The sequence below is a fragment of the Xiphophorus maculatus genome, chromosome 13 (genome assembly GCF_002775205.1).
Source record: "Xiphophorus maculatus strain JP 163 A chromosome 13, X_maculatus-5.0-male, whole genome shotgun sequence".
NCBI classification, from domain to species: Eukaryota; Metazoa; Chordata; class Actinopteri; order Cyprinodontiformes; family Poeciliidae; genus Xiphophorus; species Xiphophorus maculatus.
The window spans coordinates 22650725-22672456 of record NC_036455.1 but is presented as its reverse complement, the minus strand read 5'-3'; the positions used below and the strand labels follow the sequence as shown (position 1 = coordinate 22672456).

General features: G+C 37.3%; 1 protein-coding gene across 1 annotated transcript in view; it reads left to right on the top strand.

The window, feature by feature from the left end:
- gabbr2 (gamma-aminobutyric acid type B receptor subunit 2) overlaps window positions 1-21732 on the top strand; it is a 184787-nt gene that overhangs the window by 156455 nt on the left and 6600 nt on the right. The window contains exons 14-18 of the mRNA XM_023344732.1: window positions 10951-11061; window positions 12119-12343; window positions 14117-14299; window positions 16194-16323; window positions 20280-20397. Of these exons, the coding sequence (XP_023200500.1) occupies window positions 10951-11061; window positions 12119-12343; window positions 14117-14299; window positions 16194-16323; window positions 20280-20397 (767 nt within the window). The remainder of the gene's footprint in view (window positions 1-10950; window positions 11062-12118; window positions 12344-14116; window positions 14300-16193; window positions 16324-20279; window positions 20398-21732) is intronic.

The following is a 21732-nucleotide window of genomic DNA, read 5'->3' as shown; positions in this document are numbered from 1 at the left end:
ATATATTTTTTACCACTAGATTCATCTATCTTTATTCAAATGTGTGCTCGTGTGTTTATGTATACTTGCTATATCTTCTTCCAAGATACTTTGAAGAATCTTCTTACAAAGTTGCCTCTTGTAGAAATACAGATTCATTACTTTAAGACCCTTAGCCTGGTTTCGGTTTGTCTTTTGCATTTACAGTCATATTTCTGTCTGAGCAATTTCTGAATATATGTTACCTTGGAAAAGTATTCATATGTATAGAACATTGTCTCATTTTGTTACTTTGTACTAGAGGTGACATATGAAAAAACTTACCCATATAAAAACTCATGGTAGGCCAGATTTACTTCAATGTACTTTATTAGAATTTTATGTGATAGTCCAACCCAAAATAGTGCATAATTGAGAAGAAGTACCAAAGTGACATTAAAAATGTGACTTGATTTAGGCCTCAGCTTTGACAGAGCCATTCAAATGGATGAATATGCTTTGGTACAAACCATTCCATTGTAGCTGCGTGGTTTTTTTATGGCTGATGTCTCACCTGAACTTCTGCCTCATTCAGGAAAATTCTTCCAGGATTTTCTTGTATTTAGCTTTTTCTGCTTATCAACTGTCCAGCAAATTCTGATTGACATGTTTGCCGTATCTCCTACATGGCCTGTGGCAATTTTAAAACTGGAATTCATGTGACGTTCTTCCAACATCAGTTTTCTGTTTGCCATTCTTTCATAAAGGCCACATATGTTGCAATGCACCGCTAATAGTTCGGTCAGCATATTCCTCCACCTCTGCTGTAGATTTCTGCCACTCCTATAGTGTCACTACCGTCTATTTGCTGCTTCTCTGAATAATGCATACCTTACCCATCCTGTCATTTCAAGTGGCCAAGCAATTTGTCGGTCAATTTGCAGTTGTGTTGTGCTCTTTTCAGTTATGGATGCTTGATTGAAGTTCGAGTTTGAATTTCCTCAATGCCGAATATAACTGGCATTTTGGCAACAAACTAATGGACACTAATAGTAACGTGACTGCCATCTGAAACAACAGCAGTAGCCTCGCTGTTAAACAAATTAATTTTTTTTATTCAATAATGTGATGTCATGTTTTTCCCACTTTCGAAACAACTACCTTCCACTGACACAGACCACTTTACTAGCTTAGAGAAAAGTTCGAGAGAGCAATATTAAAACGTGACCAAAAAAATAAATGGGTGGAAAACCTTAAGTTCTGATTCCCTCCAGGGAGTATTGGGGCTACCACATATCAAGACAACATGGAAGTAACTCTTAGTCAAAACATTACATTGTTGCTTCTTTCTTTGAAAGAGGTGAAGCAATGAGGCAAATATATGTTACCAGTCACCAACTTTTTTCACACTTCTGCTAATTTGGGGCAGTTGTGGTTAGAGGGATTTGCAATGGTTGTTTAAGAGAGATTAGTCTTCAAATGGGATTTCAGACTTGTACAATATTTAAATGCAAACAGCCACATTCAAATAAACAGATCATTTTAGCTTCATTGGTGGGGAAACCGTTTTATAATGTTTAAGACTGAACAATAGAGGGCATAGGAATTATCTTTTTTGTACTCATTCCCACTGTTTTCTTTTTCCCTTTGTCATTCAAACACTCTGTCCTTTTTTTGTCTCAACTGAGCCAGAATAAAATTTGTGAAGATCCACCGAAGTGGAACATGCTGGTCGCCTATCTGCCACAGTTGAGACTCTACAGTAAAACAGACACTAGCTCCTTTACCCTGGAACAAACACACACGCATTCACCCCCATGTACAGTTAGATGGTGTTCACACTCGCTGTGAGTAGGGATGGCGGAGACCCAAATGGCTTGGATTGCCAACGGCGTCTTGCTGCCCTGCCACTATGGCCCGCTGCATGTAGGTCAGCCCAGACTGGAGGCACGCTTCACCTCCCCTACCATCTGCATCACCGTCCCTCGGATTCAACTCTCGCTGACTCCTCCATTGCTTAATTCAATGCTTCAGTCATAACAGTGACTTTTTACCCATACACTCATTCACTAAATGGGAACAACAGTAGAAACCAGACATTTTAGATACACTTTACTGAAAAACAGTTGTTTTTTTTCCCTTACGGTCTTACTTTAAAATTGGATTAAGCTTTTTCTATTTAAGGTCATTTAGGATTCCCAATATTATATCCACTTGCTAAATGGCAGACGTACGAGTGAGAAAAGTTTACCTCACTAAAATGTTTACCTACACTTATATACTGTATATATATATATATATATATATATATATATATATATATATATATATATATATATATATATATATATATATATATATATATATATATATACAAGTTTTTGTATATATACATTTGAACAATTTGGGAAAACTTAGATGACGAAATCATGGCTTTTTTAGTTTTTCAACAACATTTGAGCTAAATGGAGGCTCAAATATATTTTAAGCAAATACCACAAACATGACTACTCACTGCATTTTAGTCAGTAATTACTATGAAGCTTGCTCCAAATAGATGACTTATAGAAGGGGATTATTGTATTAAATTGTGAATGTATTCCAGAAACATTTAATCTTTTAAGTAGAGAAGATATTTCAACTTCTGGTATTATATGGCGAATGGTTAGAGAAACATCCATGCAAGATGTAGACAGATGTGAATTTACACAAGTTTGACCTGGAAATTCAGAATCTGCTCTAATATAAAGAAGGTTCTGTTTTTTTAGGATACATGCAAGGTTTTGTAAAACCGCTAAATTATTTGTCGCAGAATAATATTTTCAGATTGAATTATTCAGTTAATATGTGCATCTTGGCACATCTTCAAGCTTGTTAAGAAGGATTCTTAACAAATTATAATACCTATAATTTTATGCATTAGCTAAAATGTTTTTAAGGTCTGCTGTGTACCTGTTTTTACATTAATGTAAGGTTGAAATTTATTTTCAGAAACTGATATTTTAGTGTCTAAACTTCATCACTTTAGCCAGAAGAGTAATAGCACTGTCCAACACATGTTGGGGAAATAGACTACTTTTCAGCTGCAGGTAAAACATCCAAACAGGAAGAAATGAATTTTGAAGGGGAAATTGTGTGCAGACTTACGATAAGGACAATGCAATTACAGATACAAGAGTTCCAGGCAGCCGTGTGCATAATTTAGGGTGGAAACTTGAAGATTCTGAAAGTGAATGATCAAAAGGTTGCTCCTGATAGGATGAGGAAATCAGAGTTGCTGTGATTTTAATTCTGCTCACTAAAAAAGTACGTTTTAGTTAGCAGTGCTCAGCTCTTGTGTTTGACTGTCACTGCATGCAATTATGCACCTACGTTCAAATGAAGAATGTTTTTTTTCTATTCACCGTTGCATTTTCTGATGTTACTGAAGCATTTAAATACTGACATCTATCCATCCATCCATCCATCCATCCATCCATCCATCCTACAGGCAGGTCACTATAGAAATAGAGGGACCATATGATATTGTTTTAGACTGAAATGCTTTCCGATGACTCTGGTATTGCCAGTCTGGATAAGTATGGAAATTTGACATTTAGAATTTCAAGGAACCCTATCTACACTATAATGTTGATATAAGTCATAGGTTGGCATAAAGACTGTGAATGGTCATGTGGTTCATGATGTTGTTTTGATTTTTTATGAACAAGGAACCTAAGCAGACAGATATTTTCCCCTATATCTACTGTCTTCTTCCCTGTCCAGCTGTCTGTGTATGTTGAGTTGATCACTCAATGCTCACTTCTATCTTCCTCGTCTAAAGGCCATTACTGCTGTTAAAAATTTAATAGACGCTTCGTGAAAACTGTGCTGACTTCTTTTCAAGTGATTTTCTACAAATTATTGAGATGCCAGGATGACTTTTATCCTCACATCTGTTTGCCCTCTGCCGTCTTGATGTGTTTGCTTTTCACCAAATGTCACCCTTCATATCTCTCATCCTGAGCTTTCCACATCTCCATTTTTTCTTTTAGTGTCTCTGTCCTTTCAAGCCATTCTCAGTATGCTAAACACTCCTTCCCCCATTTTCTTGAACTTAATGCTATAAGCAAACTGCAGCATATGTGCTGGAAGGTTGCTTTTTTTTGGAGGTCGTCTTTGTGCATATTTCCAAAGACTGATATCTGACAAATGCAAATTAAAAATATATATAATATGTACACATTTTAATATAAATAAAGCTGTTCTATGAAACACAGAGATTTTTTTGGAGAACATGACAGAAAAAGCAGCACTAGGAACAAGAAACAGCAGGAATGTGATAAAAGTGCAGAAGATTAAAGGTTATGTTTTAGGTTATAAATCAATATCTAAACTTTGAATATCACACAGAGTATTGTTCAGTCAATATAGCATAAAGCTATATTGTTGAAAGAAAACCTGGTTGAAGTCTGCCATAAGCTATGTAGAGGATACATCAAACTCAGGTCAGACAGAGGAGGCCAAATCGGAAGAATTTCAGCCTTGACACAAACTGCCGTCTATTTAACTGACATAAAGCTATTTTGCAAAGAATAGGCAAAAATATGGAATGTGCAAAGCTTGTTGAGACATACCTCAAAAAATATGCAGCAGCTATAGCAGAAGACTTTGGCTTTACAAAGTACCGACCATAAGTGACTGAATTCAAATCCTGTGCTGTAGGCGGCATGCAGAGTCTTGTTAGTTGTATCACAATATGGGAAATCTCAATCAATTCACTGTTGCTAAAAGTCAACATTTGCCTGCTCTTTTGTAAAAACTTCCGACTGCCGTGGCACACATAAATGTAAAATGTTTAATCCCTGAAGTAGTCATGAAAGAGTAATACAACACAGTGTTTCATAAAAACTTTTTCTACAAACACCCCCAAGGAAAAACAAAACAAAGTCGATTGTAGGCTGTTTTCGTTCAGTGATTCCCATTTTCACTCACTTTGCACTTTTTTCTGTGGGTTTTTTTGCCCTGTCATTTTTCATCACAGTTATTTTCTCCTCGACTTCAGGGTAGCACACCAACATAAATTGTTGAGAATCAAGATCTCCACCTGTTTTTGTTGGGGGGTTTTTCCACCACAGTGGAACTGACTCTGACATTATGACTGATGCTTTCAGACGTTGTTTTCCTGATAGCTCAACTGTACAGAGTTTTGTTATTGGGAGGAATATTTTGCCCCCCATACAGATTAGCTTTTTTGTCACACTTCAAATGCTTCAAATCACCAAAGAAATTTTAATATCAGACAAAGATAACCATAGTATTTACAATAAGTGGTTTTCAAATTCTTATCAATGGAGAAGGTATCCAGAATCATCTTCTGAAAAATAAATTGTTCCTCCTTATTAAAGTATGAATTTACTCTCTTTTGCACAGCTTCTTTTGGCATATTCCCTAACCCTATACAGACTATACTGCCACTTTAAGGAGGATAGTCAGCGCACACAACTCCAAAGCCAGAACAAAAAGACGTGTACAATCCAGAGGAACATCCAGAAATTTATGACCAGCACTCACTCTATGTATTTTTTTGTTTTGATGTGAGGAAGGTGAATAGGTTTCAGTTAAATGCCACGGCCAGCACAATGCACTTGCCTACATTAAATTGAAGAGTGAGATCCTGTGCATGTTGCTTATCAGTTTCTGATACGGCCATACCTATTTAATTAGAAACTGGGTTAAATAGAACCTGTCACACAGCATGAAGTAAGGTAAAAGATCTCAAAAAGCATCCCATTACTCCCCAGTTTAAAGAAATTCCTAAACAGATGAGAAACAAAGTCACCACCCAGAGTCTATCAATTCAGAAAGAGTTACACAGCCATTTCTGAGGTGTTGGGACTCCAGTGAATGAGAAGTAGTGGATAGCCTATGAAAGTTACTCTGAGAACACATCGATGACTCACACAGGAAGTCCCAAAAGAACGCAGCTCATCATCTAAAGCACTGAAGCCCCCTCTTAACTCAGTTAAGGCCTATAAGAAAAAATTGATCCATGGGAGAAAATAGCTGCTGACAAAAAAAAAAGAACACAAAGGCTAAAAAGCTCTTTTGATAACCCTTCTGGGTTATACAGTATTTTCACATAATTCTTCTGAATTATGTGAAAATATTTTCATATAATGCACCCAATTTTATCTGCATTGCAAAATACTTTTTTACTGCACTATATGAAACTATTATTTTCATTCACTATAGTTTAGTCACTGATCTTCAGTACTTGTAATCACATATGCTCACAGAAATACATATAACTCCGCTTTGACAATGAACAAACTCTCAATTTGCTGCCTTATTTGTACTCTATCTTTTCCCCTGTAGGCAGAGGCTGAGATGCACACCTAAAACAGCCCCTAGTGCAGCTGTAACAATGAAGCCAGGAAAAATCAAAGAGAATGTCTTCTTTGTGTGGGTGTCACTTTTGGTTTCATGTTTTTTAAGCTTTTAGATTACTTGAAAGGAACATCCCAACATTTAATGGGGGATTAGTAAGTTATCTGCCTGTGAAGTTTGGGTTTTCTTCCTTACACATCACAGCATTTGAAAGTGTTTGCAGTCCTTTCAACTACTGTTTTTAATTCATTCAGTTCAGTCAGAACAAGTTGAAAAGACTCCAGGCTGTCTAGAGATAGATAATTCATCAGAAGGTGCAAATCCATACCTGCTTTTATTTTCTTTTTTTTTAAAAAAAGTTCAACATTACTGCAGAACAAAAGGGAACTTTATTTTTCCTGTGCCGATTCAGCTTTGAATAAATTTTGTGTTTTCTTCCAGTATTGAACGATATATTCAGGAAAAGGATTGTTATTCTGTTTGTACATGAAACTGTAATGCTAAATATTTTTGACAAGCCATTTTAAATAAGCTGCTGATATTTACTAATTTGTTATATTTTCACATTGCTTAGCATCCATTGGCTGCAGTTAGAAAACATTCATTCAACACATATTGATTTTTAAAGATGGGCTTAAGCAAAAACCAAGGATAAACAATCCTTTAGAAGTTCTATTAAAGTTCTTACTTCACTGAATATTATTCCATCTCACCATTCTGTTCTTTATAGTCACTTCACAAGCTGATATCAGCTGGATAATTAGCCGGGTTACATATATCACCAACATGTTCTGAAGGATTAGCCTGTGCTACTCCTTGCCTTACACAGGATGATACCACTCTGCCCCTCTGACATTATTTGACAGATCAATAAAAGAATGTTGAACTGTAAGAACAATAAGACTTGTTGCAATTTTTTTTAACAAAACTTTTTTCAATCACGCTGGAATACCTTGATTCTTGTAGTCCCACATCTAATGAATCTGGAGCAGCACACTAATGGTATTTACCAGTTTTTTTCCAATTAATTTTGGAAAACTGGTAGGAAGACAACATTTGGGTGCTGCAGATGCAGCAGTTAAATGTGCAGTCCACAAAGAACAAAGGGAAAAGAAGAGGATCCATCAAGTTAACCTGGTGGTGGAAAAGATTTGCAGATATTTGTTATCTGGTCTAGACAAGTTTCATAATCATAACCATATGTCAGCTGTGTCACAATATAATGTGTATTAAACACTGTGGTACAATGGAGAATATAAGATACAGTACAAGACTTTTCCTTCAAGCTGTTCTAGCTAGTAAGCTCAAACTCTGGAAGGAAGTTGCTACTGCTGAACTGAAATCCACTTCTTCCTTCATTGTAACCTCTAGCACAGAGTAAATCCACTGCTTAACAGTTACATCTGACACTGACAAGGAATGTAGCATATTTGATTAGTATATCCAACTATTCCAAAACCAATATCAAAACTGCAAAGTCTACCAAACATCCAATACTTGATTTTACTGTTTTTATCTGCTCAGTCTACTTTTGTCCTTTTGTTATTTGGCAATTCCCTGTTTCGTTGTGTGTTTCCTCCTTGCTTCTCCACCTGCACCTTGAGTTTTTCTTCATCATTGCATCATCTGTGTTCGTCTCTCCATTGATGCACTGTGCATGCTTGCAGCCCTCGCAGAGTGATCCCGTTAGAGGGCTAATGCTGTGAAAAATGACAGTAAACTGGCACTTTCGCTGCCATCGCCACCAGTTTGGGGCCGCCTGCCGCCTCCAGACCTGTTGCCTGGCAACTCCCCAGACAGCATTTCTCCAAAAGGCGAGAACTTCTGTCTGCTGTGCTGCAATACAAGCCCAAGCTTAATAAGCATTATATCTCATTTTGTCTCATTGTTTAGTTGTTAGTGACACAAGTTAGCTGGGAGCTAAAACTACGAGCACTGATGCAGAACGTGTCTCAGTTTAGCAAATCAATAAAAGGATTTGCAAAGAGTGAAACGTAAGAGAACATTATTGGGACAGAATGTTGTTCACCCAGAAGGGTGACCGTAAATGATAATTATGTATTTTAAATTTATTTAAATTTATTTAAAAAATAATAATATTTGGCTAATATTTCACATCAGCCAAGAACATTTTTTTGTAAGCCAATTACATTATAACATATTTTTTAAAGATTTTACTCAAATTAATTTCTTTAAGAATAGAGTGCATAAAGTTATTCTCTATTTAATCTACATTTAAAAAAATTGTAACATTTCATACCCCACACAAACATTTCTGTAGCGTGCAAGTGTTTGCTTATTACCTTGAAATAGTGTAAATGTTCTTGTGACTCTAACTGCCATCTAAAGAACAAGTTTGCTCTATAAAAATTAACATGAAGGACAATAATTTGTAATATATTACTTCAAATTTTTACTTATTTGGATTTCATTGACAAAATCACCAAATGGGAACGTGAGCTGAACAGCTTCTTATAATTACTTACTGCATCAAATTTTGTTTACTATTTTTCTGCTCAGTTCCTTTCCAAACCGGTTGTCTAGCAGAAGTTAAGAAGAAGCTAATTGAGGCATCATGGCGAAAATATAATTCTTAATGTTTCAGATCCCCTTCTCAGCACTATGCCAACTAATTGTCGTTCCTTGTAAGGAAATAAAAAATAGCCGCTCTGTGCGTCATCTCCTGCCCCAGTTTTCGATGTCTCCACCAGTGTGATGGCTTTTCAAGTGGTAACCCATTTTTATCCCAAGCTTCACCTAAAGCTAACAAGAAACCCAAACTCCAGTCACAGCATATTCACAGGCATGAGTGACACAAACCAAGCAAGGTTGCTGGGGAACTCTCAGAGGGGGTTACAAGAGTGCTTTGACAGAGCCTGTGATCTCACTGCCAGCGATGCAATACTCAGTCTTTAATACGTTTCTGTTTTGAGACATCAGCGCTTCTTAAGAGGCTGGAAAAAAAGCATATTATACATCTGAGTTGAGATTTGGAAATTAAAGTAAGAAAACAGCATTGTCATATAATATAATAAAAAGAAAAAATTAAGACTTTCCATTGCAGGGCCATCTTATAGAGAATTTAGCCATGCTCACTTGTTTGTGCATGCTTGCATTGCAATGTTTATAAACATTGGATCAGTCAGTTAAATCTTATTCATAGAATATTATTCATAGTCAGGTGCAACACAAAGTGATGTTTAACCGGTACAGATGCACAGTGAAGTGACCTAAATGATCAAATCACGTAAACGCATAGAGCAAAAAATGCTAAAAATAACAACAAAAAAAACAAGCTGCTTATAGAACAATATTCTCATAATATAACTACAGCTTTGTTCGACTGAACTTACTATCTATTTCTTAACACTAAATAAAAAGTTGATCAGAAGTTGACAAGTGCATTCATAGGTTTGCGGTAACGTGGAGACACGTCAATGTAGAGGTGAGTATTCAGAATGGTCACATAAATGAATGCCATGAAACCACTCAATGGCGACATGTAAAGAATAAACTAAATATTCAAACAGCATGCTATTAATTTGGATTGAGAGTTAAAATACAGGGTATTGCAACATTCCCTTTCTTCTCGTTTTTTTAATAAGCTGAATTTTAGGAAGCACATTGCTGTACTATAAATATTCACACACTTGTATGCAGCAACCATCTGCTGAGGTAGTGTACATAAGTCTGAGACAATTTAGAAGAGCAACATGGGATTATTCTCAGCATCATCACATGTGGCTTCCAGTTATCATACAGTACTTTGCAAATGAATTTAGGCCATGTGAATATTTCCTTATGTTATTGGAAATTTTATGACCAATAGAAAGTAGCTCATAGTTCAGAAGTCCTATTTGTAATTTACCAAAATCCTACTAGTAGGTCATGTCCGTAAGCGCACAGCCAGTGCTACAATGGAATAGTCGAGACCAAAGCATATTCAAATGTTAGGACGGCCCAGTCAAAGTCTAAAGCTAAGTCCAGTGGAAAATCTATTCCAAGATTAGAAAATTTATGCTCAAAAAGGCTCTTTATCCAATCCATCTGAACTTGAGTGTTTGCAAAGAATGGGTAGAATGATGGCGTCTAGATTTGTGAAGCTGGTACATAAAAGATTTGAGCTGGATCTATTGTGAGACCTCATTCTTAATAAAAGGTTTCCGCAGGTGTGCATAAGCTCACCACGACTTCCAAATTTTCATCAGTAAAGAAACGTTGATAATTATGAATGATTACCCATTCACTCTAAAGAATCCCAGTCAAATGCATTAAAGGTTGTGGTTGCAATATTTCTATTTTTCTAAAAAAAAAAAAAAGGGAAGTATAAACTTACATCTTGCATCTAACTTACCCATCCATTCATTTTCACTAATCTTTGGAGAGGGCTGCAATGAGAGCGAGTTTTGTTGCATTCCTTGTAGCGGTAGTCAGTCTGTGTTGCCTATGCTCCTGCATCAGAGGCGTCTGCAACAGGAATTTGCCAAGTGACTAAGTATTTCCTGTGTGTGTATCTTTAAAGTTTTCACTTAGTCATCTGGCAAACTTTTTTTTTCCACAGAACAAGACATGTCTCTGTGTGCTGTACTCATTTCTTTCCCCCTCCTCTCGTGTTGCCAACAGGCGGACCCACAAGGCCGAGACATTGCCATCCGTCCCTTCTTGGAGCACTGTGAGAACACCCACATGACCATTTGGCTTGGCATCGTGTATGCCTACAAGGGACTGCTAATGGTGAGAGAACAAAAAAATCTGACAGCATAATCACAGTCTGGACACACATGCAAACCCGCTTACTCTGTGTGCTGTCTTAATTTGCCGATTATTAAAAAATATATATCTTATTAAAATTATTTTTTTTAATTTAAAACTTAAAACTGTCATATGAACCTTCTTTGTGTCAAGACAGTGAAGTTAGAAACAATAGCATCTTTTCTATTTAATTATTGGAAAAATTCTAACTTTAAGGATGTTTTTCAGAATCTGTAATTATGAAAAATTACAGATTTTTTATAACAAAATGCTAATATTGGCTCAGGCAAGGTTGAAAGTGGACTCGCACTCTGCAAAGCAAATTACATTTTAAAATGATCTGTAAACATACAGTATCTATTCCCTTACAACAGATAAATGAAACGGTACAATAGTATGAAATAAAGTATGATAATACGCTGTTTCTAATAGACTTAAACTTAGAAGGGCTGTCTGTCACTGTTGCTGAAAACTTTGAAAACCTTTTATCTAGATTCAGTTCAGACATCAGAAAAGGTTCAACAGAGTTCAGTGTTTCTACTTGAGAATCGTTAGGTTTTTGTCTAGATTTAACCCGTCTTTTTTCTAAAAAGAGAGAAAATGAATAGAATGAATGGACGTCTAAAATATTTTAGGAGAATTAAAGAAAGAGGAGTTTTAGCAGTAAAACATGCTCTTCAAAACAATAGGATGGAAGGAGGGACACAATGGTTGATGCATGCAGAGAATAAGTTGCCAAACACATATATTGTGGGTCATTCACCACGTTCACACTGTTTATGTAGTGAGGATCTGGTGACCATTTTTAAATGGCCTTCTCTGATTACACCAACATGCAAATGCATTGTAATCTGTGTAGCAATCCTCTGCTGCAGCTCCCCTGTCCCTCCAAGCAAAGACTTTGCACTCACAACTATCTGTTTTTGTCTTCCAAGACATCTCATTCAACAAAGTTAGCTTTTGATTCCTCTTTTCTGGCTTTTGGCCATTTTGAGTCATCCATTTTACTGCAATTTGTAATTTTTCCTTTTTTTTATAGCTGTTTGGCTGCTTTCTGGCGTGGGAGACCAGGAACGTGAGCATCCCTGCCCTCAACGACAGCAAATACATCGGAATGAGCGTGTACAACGTTGGCATCATGTGCATCATCGGCGCGGCGGTGTCCTTTCTGACCAGGGATCAGCCGAATGTCCAGTTCTGCATCGTAGCTCTCGTCATCATCTTTTGTAGCACCATCACCCTCTGTCTTGTTTTCGTTCCTAAGGTTGGTTTTTAAACTTAACAGAGAATTATCACTAGGCATTGGCTGGTATAAGATTATTCAGTTCATCTCTTCTTTTTTTTTTTTAATCAATTCTATCTAATCAAAAAGAGATTCCAAGTCAATTACCTACATTTGAAATGGAACCTGGTTGTCAAGCTCACATAATTATTCAGATTGCCTTTATTTATTCTATTTAAGAATTTAATTGCAGCAAAGGGACAGTCGCTTGTGATGTGGCATTAACTTTGCAGCAATGTCTTTACTGGGCATGAATATTTATCATGGTAGTAGAATTTTGAGTAAAAATATGGCAAACAAAAATAAAACAACTAAATTTCTAACATCTAATTTGTTTTAATAGATGGTAACTATTATTTCTACAGCTGCTAAAATGTGAAACTATTTACTATTATAGGACATCAAGGGTATCTCAAACAGTAGATCATTTTGAAAGATGTTTATGCATTTTAACATTCGCTGAATTTAGCAGCCGTGGGTTGCACAGATATAATGTTTGTGTAAAATATTATCACACTTTGTCATTCTGCTCTTTTTAGAGTAAAAAGTAGGTGTATTAGAAGCTGGCATTCACTGGCTTATTCAGGGAAGCTGCTTGAGTAGCCAGCTGGCTGTCTGCTGCCTGACATTAATGCTGCTCTTATTTTCCCAACTGCAATTTCATAAGGGCCTTATCTTTCAGTGATGAGTAGGACTTTTTCCAAGCAGCGACTTCTAGAGCAGCCAACATTGTGTTTCTTGTAAGCAAGAAAAATGTGTGGAGATGACAGTTATGGACATTGTGCAGATACAGGGGAGGGGGAGAGGGAGGCATAGATTGATTCTGCTTCATACAGATAAAGAAAACTTGGTTCCAGAGCATTCTCTAGCTTCTTAGAAAATCTACTTTGAACAGTGGAAAATATATGGTAGGAAATGTTTTGAAACAATAACTTTTTGAGACCGCTTAACACCTGGACACTGCGATCTCAGGTAGTCTGATACCTCCTGGTAGGGATTCACTATATGGCTCAAATGGAGAAGTTGAACTATTTTGGTATCTTGTACACAAGTGATGATGGTATGGAGCAAGAGATGAATTGGTATATTGGTGCCTTGTCTGCAGTAATGTGGGTTGTGCACCAGTCGGTTTTGGTGAACAAACAGCCAAGTCAAAAAGCGGTGCACTCAAATGATTGCTATAAGGCTATATTCTAACCCTCACCTATGTCCACGAGATTTGGATCATGAGTGAGACATTGAGAACCTGGATACAAGCAGCTGAAATGAGCATCAGTTTGGCTTGGCTCATCGTTAAGAACCTCTTGTCATACCTCTCCATTTCTGTATGCCTGAGCCACAAGCCTGTGCTCCAATTCATGTTATTTTGAACTCGGCTAAACAGCGCTGTTCCACTCAGAGACGTATCGCTTTCACTACAGTCTCTTACGGGATGATAATGTCTTGCTTTGTTTAGCAGAGGAGAAGAAAGATACTAAAAAACTCCCTCTCCTTGTTGTATTTTTGATAAAAACCCTTTTGCTCACAATCTGACCCATCAGTTTCATATTCTGTTGTGTTTTATTTGAGTGGCGTTAGCCATTAGAAAAGGGAGGGAGGCACTTTGACACCACTAACCGGTCAATGACTGCTTATCTCCAAATTCCCTAACTCACTCCCCATATTCCTGGCTCCTCAAATGCTCCATTAACAGTTGTGTTGTGTAACGTCAGTCTGAGTACAACAGTGACTAACATCCCATGACCCTTCCAACAGCTGATCACCATGAGAACCAACCCAGATGCAGCCACACAGAACCGGCGGTTAAAGTTCACCCAAAATCAGAAGAAGGAAGATTCCAAGACGTCCACCTCGGTCACCAGCGTGAACCAGACCAACACTTCCCGACTGGATGGGCTGCAAACTGACAACCACCGCCTTCGCATGAGGATAACCGAGGTCTGAGCAAAATGGCTTCTTGTTAAAAACTTCTCTAACTATACCCACTGTTATGTGTGGTACCATTATTACTTGTTAAGAGGAGTTTTAAATGCAGTAATGGGAAAAAAAAAGACATCTTAAAGGTAATGTAATTACAGGTACAATCATTTCGCTTGAAGTTTGAAAAGAGAAGAAAGAAACAGCCAAGCATTTATCTCCAGTAAATCTGAGACATAACAGCTTTCCCGCATTTAGTTAAATTTCAACATTTTTTATCCACTTTGTTACCTCTTGGACGGATAATTGTTAATACCTGCTCTGGTCACTGGTCAAGATATTGTCACAATTTTCTATGCATCCTCATTTTATATAATATGAGAATATATGTTCTTTCAGTCTTACATTTCAGTAATTTAGGGGTGAATTTCAGCTCCTTCCCCCTTTTTATGTTCGATTTGAAATGATGACTCAAACTAAGAAGACGCGGATGTTTATAATGGCTTCAGCTATCAGGGGCTGCAGTTTTTATTATGGACTCAGTGCTGGTCCAAAAATGCAGAACCTCCAGGCAGACAGCTCAGATGTCAGAGTTTACTGACAGACAGGGTAATTTAGAGTGAGAGCGCAAGAGCTGAAACAGGAGGTGAGAGCTCCGAGCAGAGAGCACGATCTGTGGTAGGCAGAGAAGTACCAGGAATCTGTTGCATGAAATTGGTTTTGTGCCTAAAGGCGGGTTGAAAATTAATTCTTTCACATATTTTTACATTAACACCAACATGACGTGTCTTAAATGGATTTTATGTGGTAGTCCAACTGGACTACCACCTTGTTCTACTAGGGACTACCACCCTGGACACCTTGTTCTCAGAATTCTTTCCAAATAAAAATCTGAAAAGTGTGGTATGCATATGCACCTTTTGAGACTGAAATAAACCCCACATTTCAGTTAAAATGGATCAAATAAAGTTTTGGTCTCATCTGTTCAAAACACATTCTCTCACATTGCTGTGTTTACAGCATGACTGGTTGCAGGCTGCAACAGCCAATTATTCTGGCTTTCATTCAGCAATGTTTTGTTCCTCTGTTCCATAAAGTCCATATTTTTGGACTGCACAATCTCTACAGCTCCTCCAGAGTTACTTCATCCTCGACTCGTCTGCTGTGTTCATCTGTCTTCATAATGCTGCTTGTCTGCTAATGTTTTCCACAGCTGTATTTATATTTCAGTAGAATTACACACAGGTGACAATTAGTTGGGTGACTTTTAAATGAAATGGGTTATATTTAGGTGCATTAGAGTAAAAGGGGGTGAATATCTTTGCAGACCACAGTTTTCAGACATCTATTTGTAAATAAATGTTGAGAACTTTATTAAGTTTCCTCCCCTTTTGGAGGTCTGTCTCATAAAATCCATATGATATAAATACATGGCTGTAGTATGACAAAATGTAAAAAAAAGAAATATCCATGGATGCATGAATAGCTTTGTAAAGCACTATAACACCTATGAGCAAGAACTGAGCTGGCTGATGCAGTGCTTGCAATGCAGCAGTGAGTTGAGACTGGAGGGCAGTACAGATCGCCAGGTCAATTAGGGTGAGCAGGTGAGGCCGGGGTCCAGGATACAGGGACAGCATCTCTAATCAGATGGGACAGGGATGGGGAAAGAGAGAACTCTGGCTGCAGGCCATGAGTGGGTTTTAAATTTTGCTTGAAATCACAGAGCAGCAACTGTGCAGCACTTTCACATGGATCGTATAATGTTGGCTACTCGAGCTACATTGTCTGTGAACAACAATGTTTTTTTTTGTTGTTTTTTTTTTTCACAAGTGTGTGTGCCATTTGAGGATCCATGTAACAACAAGACATAGCAGGACCTAATGCTCTATAAATGTCTTTTCTGTGTGTAAAGTTGGATAAGGAGCTGGAGGAAGTGACCATGCAGCTACAGGACACCCCAGAGAAAACTCCTTACATTAAACAGAACCATTACCCAGACGCCAATAACATCCTCAGCATACGCAACTTTACAGACGGCAAAGGTGAGAAGCTGACTATATTTCAGTTTGTGTTTTTTCTGAAGTGAATCTTTAATCTAGTTCTGAAAATGTACCTATAAATGCCTTACTTTGCTGCTGAAAAGTTTTACTTCAGAAACACACATTTATAAACGGATTAAAGCTTGAAAATATAGTTAGAAAATGAGTTCTTGGTCGTTTGACAGTTATGAAATATCTAAATAAACTGAGATGTGAGTAATGATGATATGTAGTTCAAAATGTTATTTTTATGCCAAATAAATGAATAATAGGAACTAATTTAGGCAGGGGTGAGAAATAATTTGGTTTCCCCAATAGCTCAGTTTCGTACCTCCATGGGCAGCCAGTCCACTCAAAGTTTTTTTGTTCATTTCAGTTTTGTTTAAAAGTGGGTTTTCCTCAGGGTAAAACTGTTCAATTTTGCTGACAGAGGTTTTCTCTTTACACACCAATAACTGTCCTCTCTGTAGTCACCTTAATTTTCTGCCCTTGTTTTAAGTTCAATTGATCTAAAAAAAAATGGTGGAGCAATGCTGCTACTATTAAAATGTTTCTTATAGATTTCAGAAGTAATTTTGGCCTAGAGTTTATAATGGTAAGGAGGTATTTACCTTTTTTATTATTTTAGTCTTTGGCAAATGGCCTATGCAGTCAGTCAAAATGGTTCCTCCATGACAGGTAAAGGACAAATGGGAGCAACTGTCTGAAATCACCTTGTTAGGTGTTCTCACAACCTGACAAGCATGACAGCTGTGACAGTATGAAACCACATCTTCAATTTAATTTCTTCCTGTTAGACTATGTTCCTACAATTAAAGATGAACACATCTTTATCTGTGATGCAAACAAAAGTGGATGACTGTTTTGGCTGACAAATTCCAGCAAAAGGAAGAATACAGGTTAGAAAAACGGAAGAGATTAGGGCGCGGTTTAAGTGACTCATCAGTACTTGTTGAGTCGGTCTTTTTTCAGTACAGTCCCTGTGTCCCTCTGTGTCTCCTTCTTCTTCTCCACTGCACAGGTTGTTTAAATAGCTGTATCTTAGACATTATAAAATCTGCTGCCTTAAATTGAATCAGTGAATCATTGGTTCAGCAGCTTTGCCTTGCATTAGGCACCGATTTAACAGACACAGAATGATGGAGATGGAGATGTACTACAGCCAGATTCGGCTTGCCTGATGCACACACCAGTACAAAGTTGCTCTCAGGGGCATTTAATGAATCTGTCTGAGTTTGGTAAGGCAAGGAGCGAGACAGCTGTGCTCAACCAACGTGGACAACGGGGAGCGGAGAGTGTTGAAATTCTGTGGGATTCCTCATCTACAAAGGAGCCTTCACACATTAACAAAGCTAATCCCTACGTGTCACATGACATGTTTGTTTGTTTATTTATTGCTTTTGAGCCAAGAAAATAATAGATTTGAAAGAAGTCTGTTTGTGGTCTGGTTGTGCTGTGGCAGTGAAGCAATGTTTCTCTTGTACACAGGGTGAGAAAGACACGCCAGGGTTGTCCTAATTAGTAGGTAATTAATGCATGAGCTACCATCTGGGACGATTTTGACCTCCAGTTTGTTTTTCATTTAACAAAAAATGCACAACTACCAAAACACTGCAGCTAAATTTGGTTTGCTATTAGGTAAGGTATTTTTTTTCGGTGGTTTATTATTGAAATGAGATATTCTGCAATGGCATCTTTGCATAACCTGACTTATTTTGTCTAACAATTATGATTAACACAATCATTCTATCCAATCTTCCACAAATTATTATTATTATTATTAGTAGTATTATTATTATGTATAGCCAAATTGTAACTGGATGTGCTCATTAAGATGGATGGCTCTATCTAATGTCAGAATATTCACAGGAAGCCTGTGTTTTGATGCACTGATTTATTTATTTATTTATTCATTTCTGCATACATATTCATTTAAAATGTTTTTACTTACTTTCAAGTACAAATACAAAGTTATGATAAATAAATTTGTTTTTGTATGTTTGTACTGGGAAGAAAAAAAAAATCATTGGAACACTTTTTCATTTTTTATTAAGGAAAAACTTAGTGGGAAAATAGATTTCATTGCCACCACAATATTCTCAACCTTTATTGTAAATTATAAAGTGGTAATTTTAATGAGTTGTATGTAATTACCAATATGCTGCATAAACACACTTTGAACCCATTCTACATAAACTTGGCTATTTAGCCAAATCGACTTTTCCATGATTTCCTTTAAAGCAGAGATGCTCATAAGTCTCGATCGTGATCTTATAAGAAATGAGGCCATAATGAGATGCAAAGAAAAGCTGATTGTGAGGTGCTGCTCACAGTCATTCTGATATACAATCTGGATGCATAATCCCAGTTCATGCAGCTCTTTTTAAAAGATCTCCAGCATATCACCTTTTCCCTGCCTTGTTTGGTTTCTGCATCATCACTGCCTCCAAGCTGTTGTCTTCCGGATTCATAATAGATCTGGTCTAAATATATTGGGGACCAGTGATTGAATTTAAGAGAAGGATGCTGTGTCAACATTCATTACACTCATTCACAGAAGGTTAGAGGCAAAGCTACACTTTCCTGCCTCCATCTGACTCCCTTACTGAACACATTCAAGCAAACGACAAAGCTGGTTTAGTCTAGGTTAGTTGGTCTGAATAAGAGCCTAGATAATTGTTTGGAAATCTTTAAATCATCACCATGATTAAAATTTGTCTACTTTTGAATCCAGATATATATGAAAGTTGACAAAGTAGCTTATTTTTTGCATGAAAGCTCCATGAAGCTTGCAAAGATACTACTGGTTAAGTCCCAGACAAAAGACACAGAGCTACAAATGCAACGGATGTAAATTAAGTCATTTTATTTTAAAATTTTTAGCATATTGTTTAGGCACAACAATCTGCTTGAAAGGTAAATTTTATTTTGTATTAATGTAAAACAGTTGATACTGCGATGCTGGTTATAGGAGCCCTACAGCTTTAAAACTACTTTTGATTAGATATTTTGAAAAATAACAAAACTGTTTACTTGTATAAAATTCATCTGAACACTGTTTTATAAGACTCTTTATGTTCTGTCTGTCAATGAGGTATGCAAGAAGCCCATCATGACTCAGAACAACCAAAAATGTCTGTGGCAGGTTTGATTTATACCGTTATATCCTATTACAAGCTGCAATAAATCATAAGTGTATAATTATATGTTTAAATTTAATAGTCACCATTGTTTCTATATGCAGGCTGCTGTCGCACTAAGATGTTTACATAAACTCATCATGCCCATGAATGTCATATGTAGGCAAACATTTGTTGAATCTAAAAAACATTTTTTTTAAAAAACATACAGAAATTTGGAAATATACAGGTCAGCACTTTTTCCTCACAACTCTTAACTTAAATTTTCAAGGTTATTTCTTTTCATAAAGTAAACTGCTCTAAAATAGTTCAGTAAGCACAGATGTCCAATGGGGGAGGACGGTGCTGACATAAGTGAATCAGGTCAACAAGTTCTGAAAAGAAATCTGGGACATGTGTGGGGCAAAAAGGAGCAATCCAGTTCTAGCTTGGTGTTATTAACGATTATAAATTTTCGGTTTAATGCTGATCTTTGTCTGTGATTACGACGCATAAAATGTTTAAGGCTTGCTTCAAAAACTCTGGAAGTCTTTGCTAATGTGAAATATATGATAAATATTCCACATTGTGGAATATATGATAAATATTCCACATTAGCAGAAGCTCAATAGCAACATGCAGCGATATAAAGAAAACATAACATTCTGGAAAAAGTGTATGGGTCACAGGGACAATGTCAAAAAAAAGGATTTTCATTATGAGCCAAGGTACCTGGAAAATAGCCATGCTTAACGTCGTGGCAGTGCATAACGACTGAGATACGTCCCATTTGACAGATTAACAATTTCTCCCAAAATGTCTACACGTGTTTCAATGCAGACGGAGAGAAATCGATACTGAAAAACCACCTGGAGCAAAAACCGCAGGCGCAGTGGGGCTCCATGGATCCTTCCAGAATAAGCAGAGGTCCCCTGGAGGATATCAACTCACCTGAACAGTGAGATCTCATATTTCCATAGCACATCCATGCCTGTGCTCCTCCCTGCCTCCAATCCTTCCCACTGTTTAGTGAGCTTTCTCAGCAGATGACACATCACATGTAGCGCAACCACTAGAAACTCTCAGGCAGTTGCTCTGGCAACAGAGCCCATTGAACACACGGACCAGCCCTGCACTTTCCCTCCCACTTCCATTAAAAGACATGTGAACATGCGTGGTCTCTTAGTGTGGAAAACATACGATAACTCTCATGCGAAACCCCCACCACACGCGCATGTAGACATGCACATGATTGATTTGTTGCCCCAACTTGAAAATAGCTGATCTCTTGGACATTTAAGATGCGTATGAAACCAGCGCACATCCATGTTCACCTATAATTCATAAGGCAGCGAAGCTGAGACATGACGACTTCATCAGTGAGGAGGGTACAGCATTTCATGCATCATTGAGAGTTCTGCCTCCCACGCTGGTTTTAACAAGAACATGAGAAGAACGCCAGATTGATGGTGAGAAAGAAGACAGCAGACAAAAAGGGCATAAAATTAAGAAGAGCCCAGAAGAGGGAAAAGACAAACTTAAAGAAGAAAGCTGTTTAGACAGACAAGAGAGGAGGTAGAGACTCGCATGGGCTTATATAACAACTGATTTACAGTTTGCATTGGAAGCAGCTCTGAAAATAGACAGGGACGAGAACAGAAGTAAAGGAACACTCGGAGCTATTCCCATGCCACATAAATGTTTGATCACACCGAGGGAAGAGAGATGAAGAGGTAGCAAGAGAGAAGGTGAAGAGGAAGAGAAGACAAATACACAGAAGTTTGAAAAGAGTTATAAATAGATAATCTAGTACAGACTGAATACTTTGTGACATAATAAATGCAAAAAATAAATCACAAGGCATATTTCATAATTTAATGCACCATATTTAAAGGGAAAGAGATGTTTATGACTAAGCACAATTATAAAACCGGTCATGATCAGGCATAGCTCTACAAATGACAATGACTTTAAATTTCCACTAATTGTGACATTTTTCTAGGTCTTCTGCTGAACAGGCTTGAATTTCCTTACCCCCTGCTAATTTTTTACTTTACATAACAAGTCTTTGGTTATGTAATATCTTTGCCAACGACTGGAAGTCGATTCTGGTGAGGTGGGGTGCGAAGTGTCACACTGGGTTGAAGCATGAAATGTTCTTTTAGTCAGATGATCCCAAAAGCTGGAGGAGTGGGGTCTTATGGGCTTAGTAAGAATGGAAGTAAAGCTGGGGAAAATGGCTGCTCATTGCTCTGCGGTAAACAAACAGAGGAGTAGTGAGAACCTGTAGTAA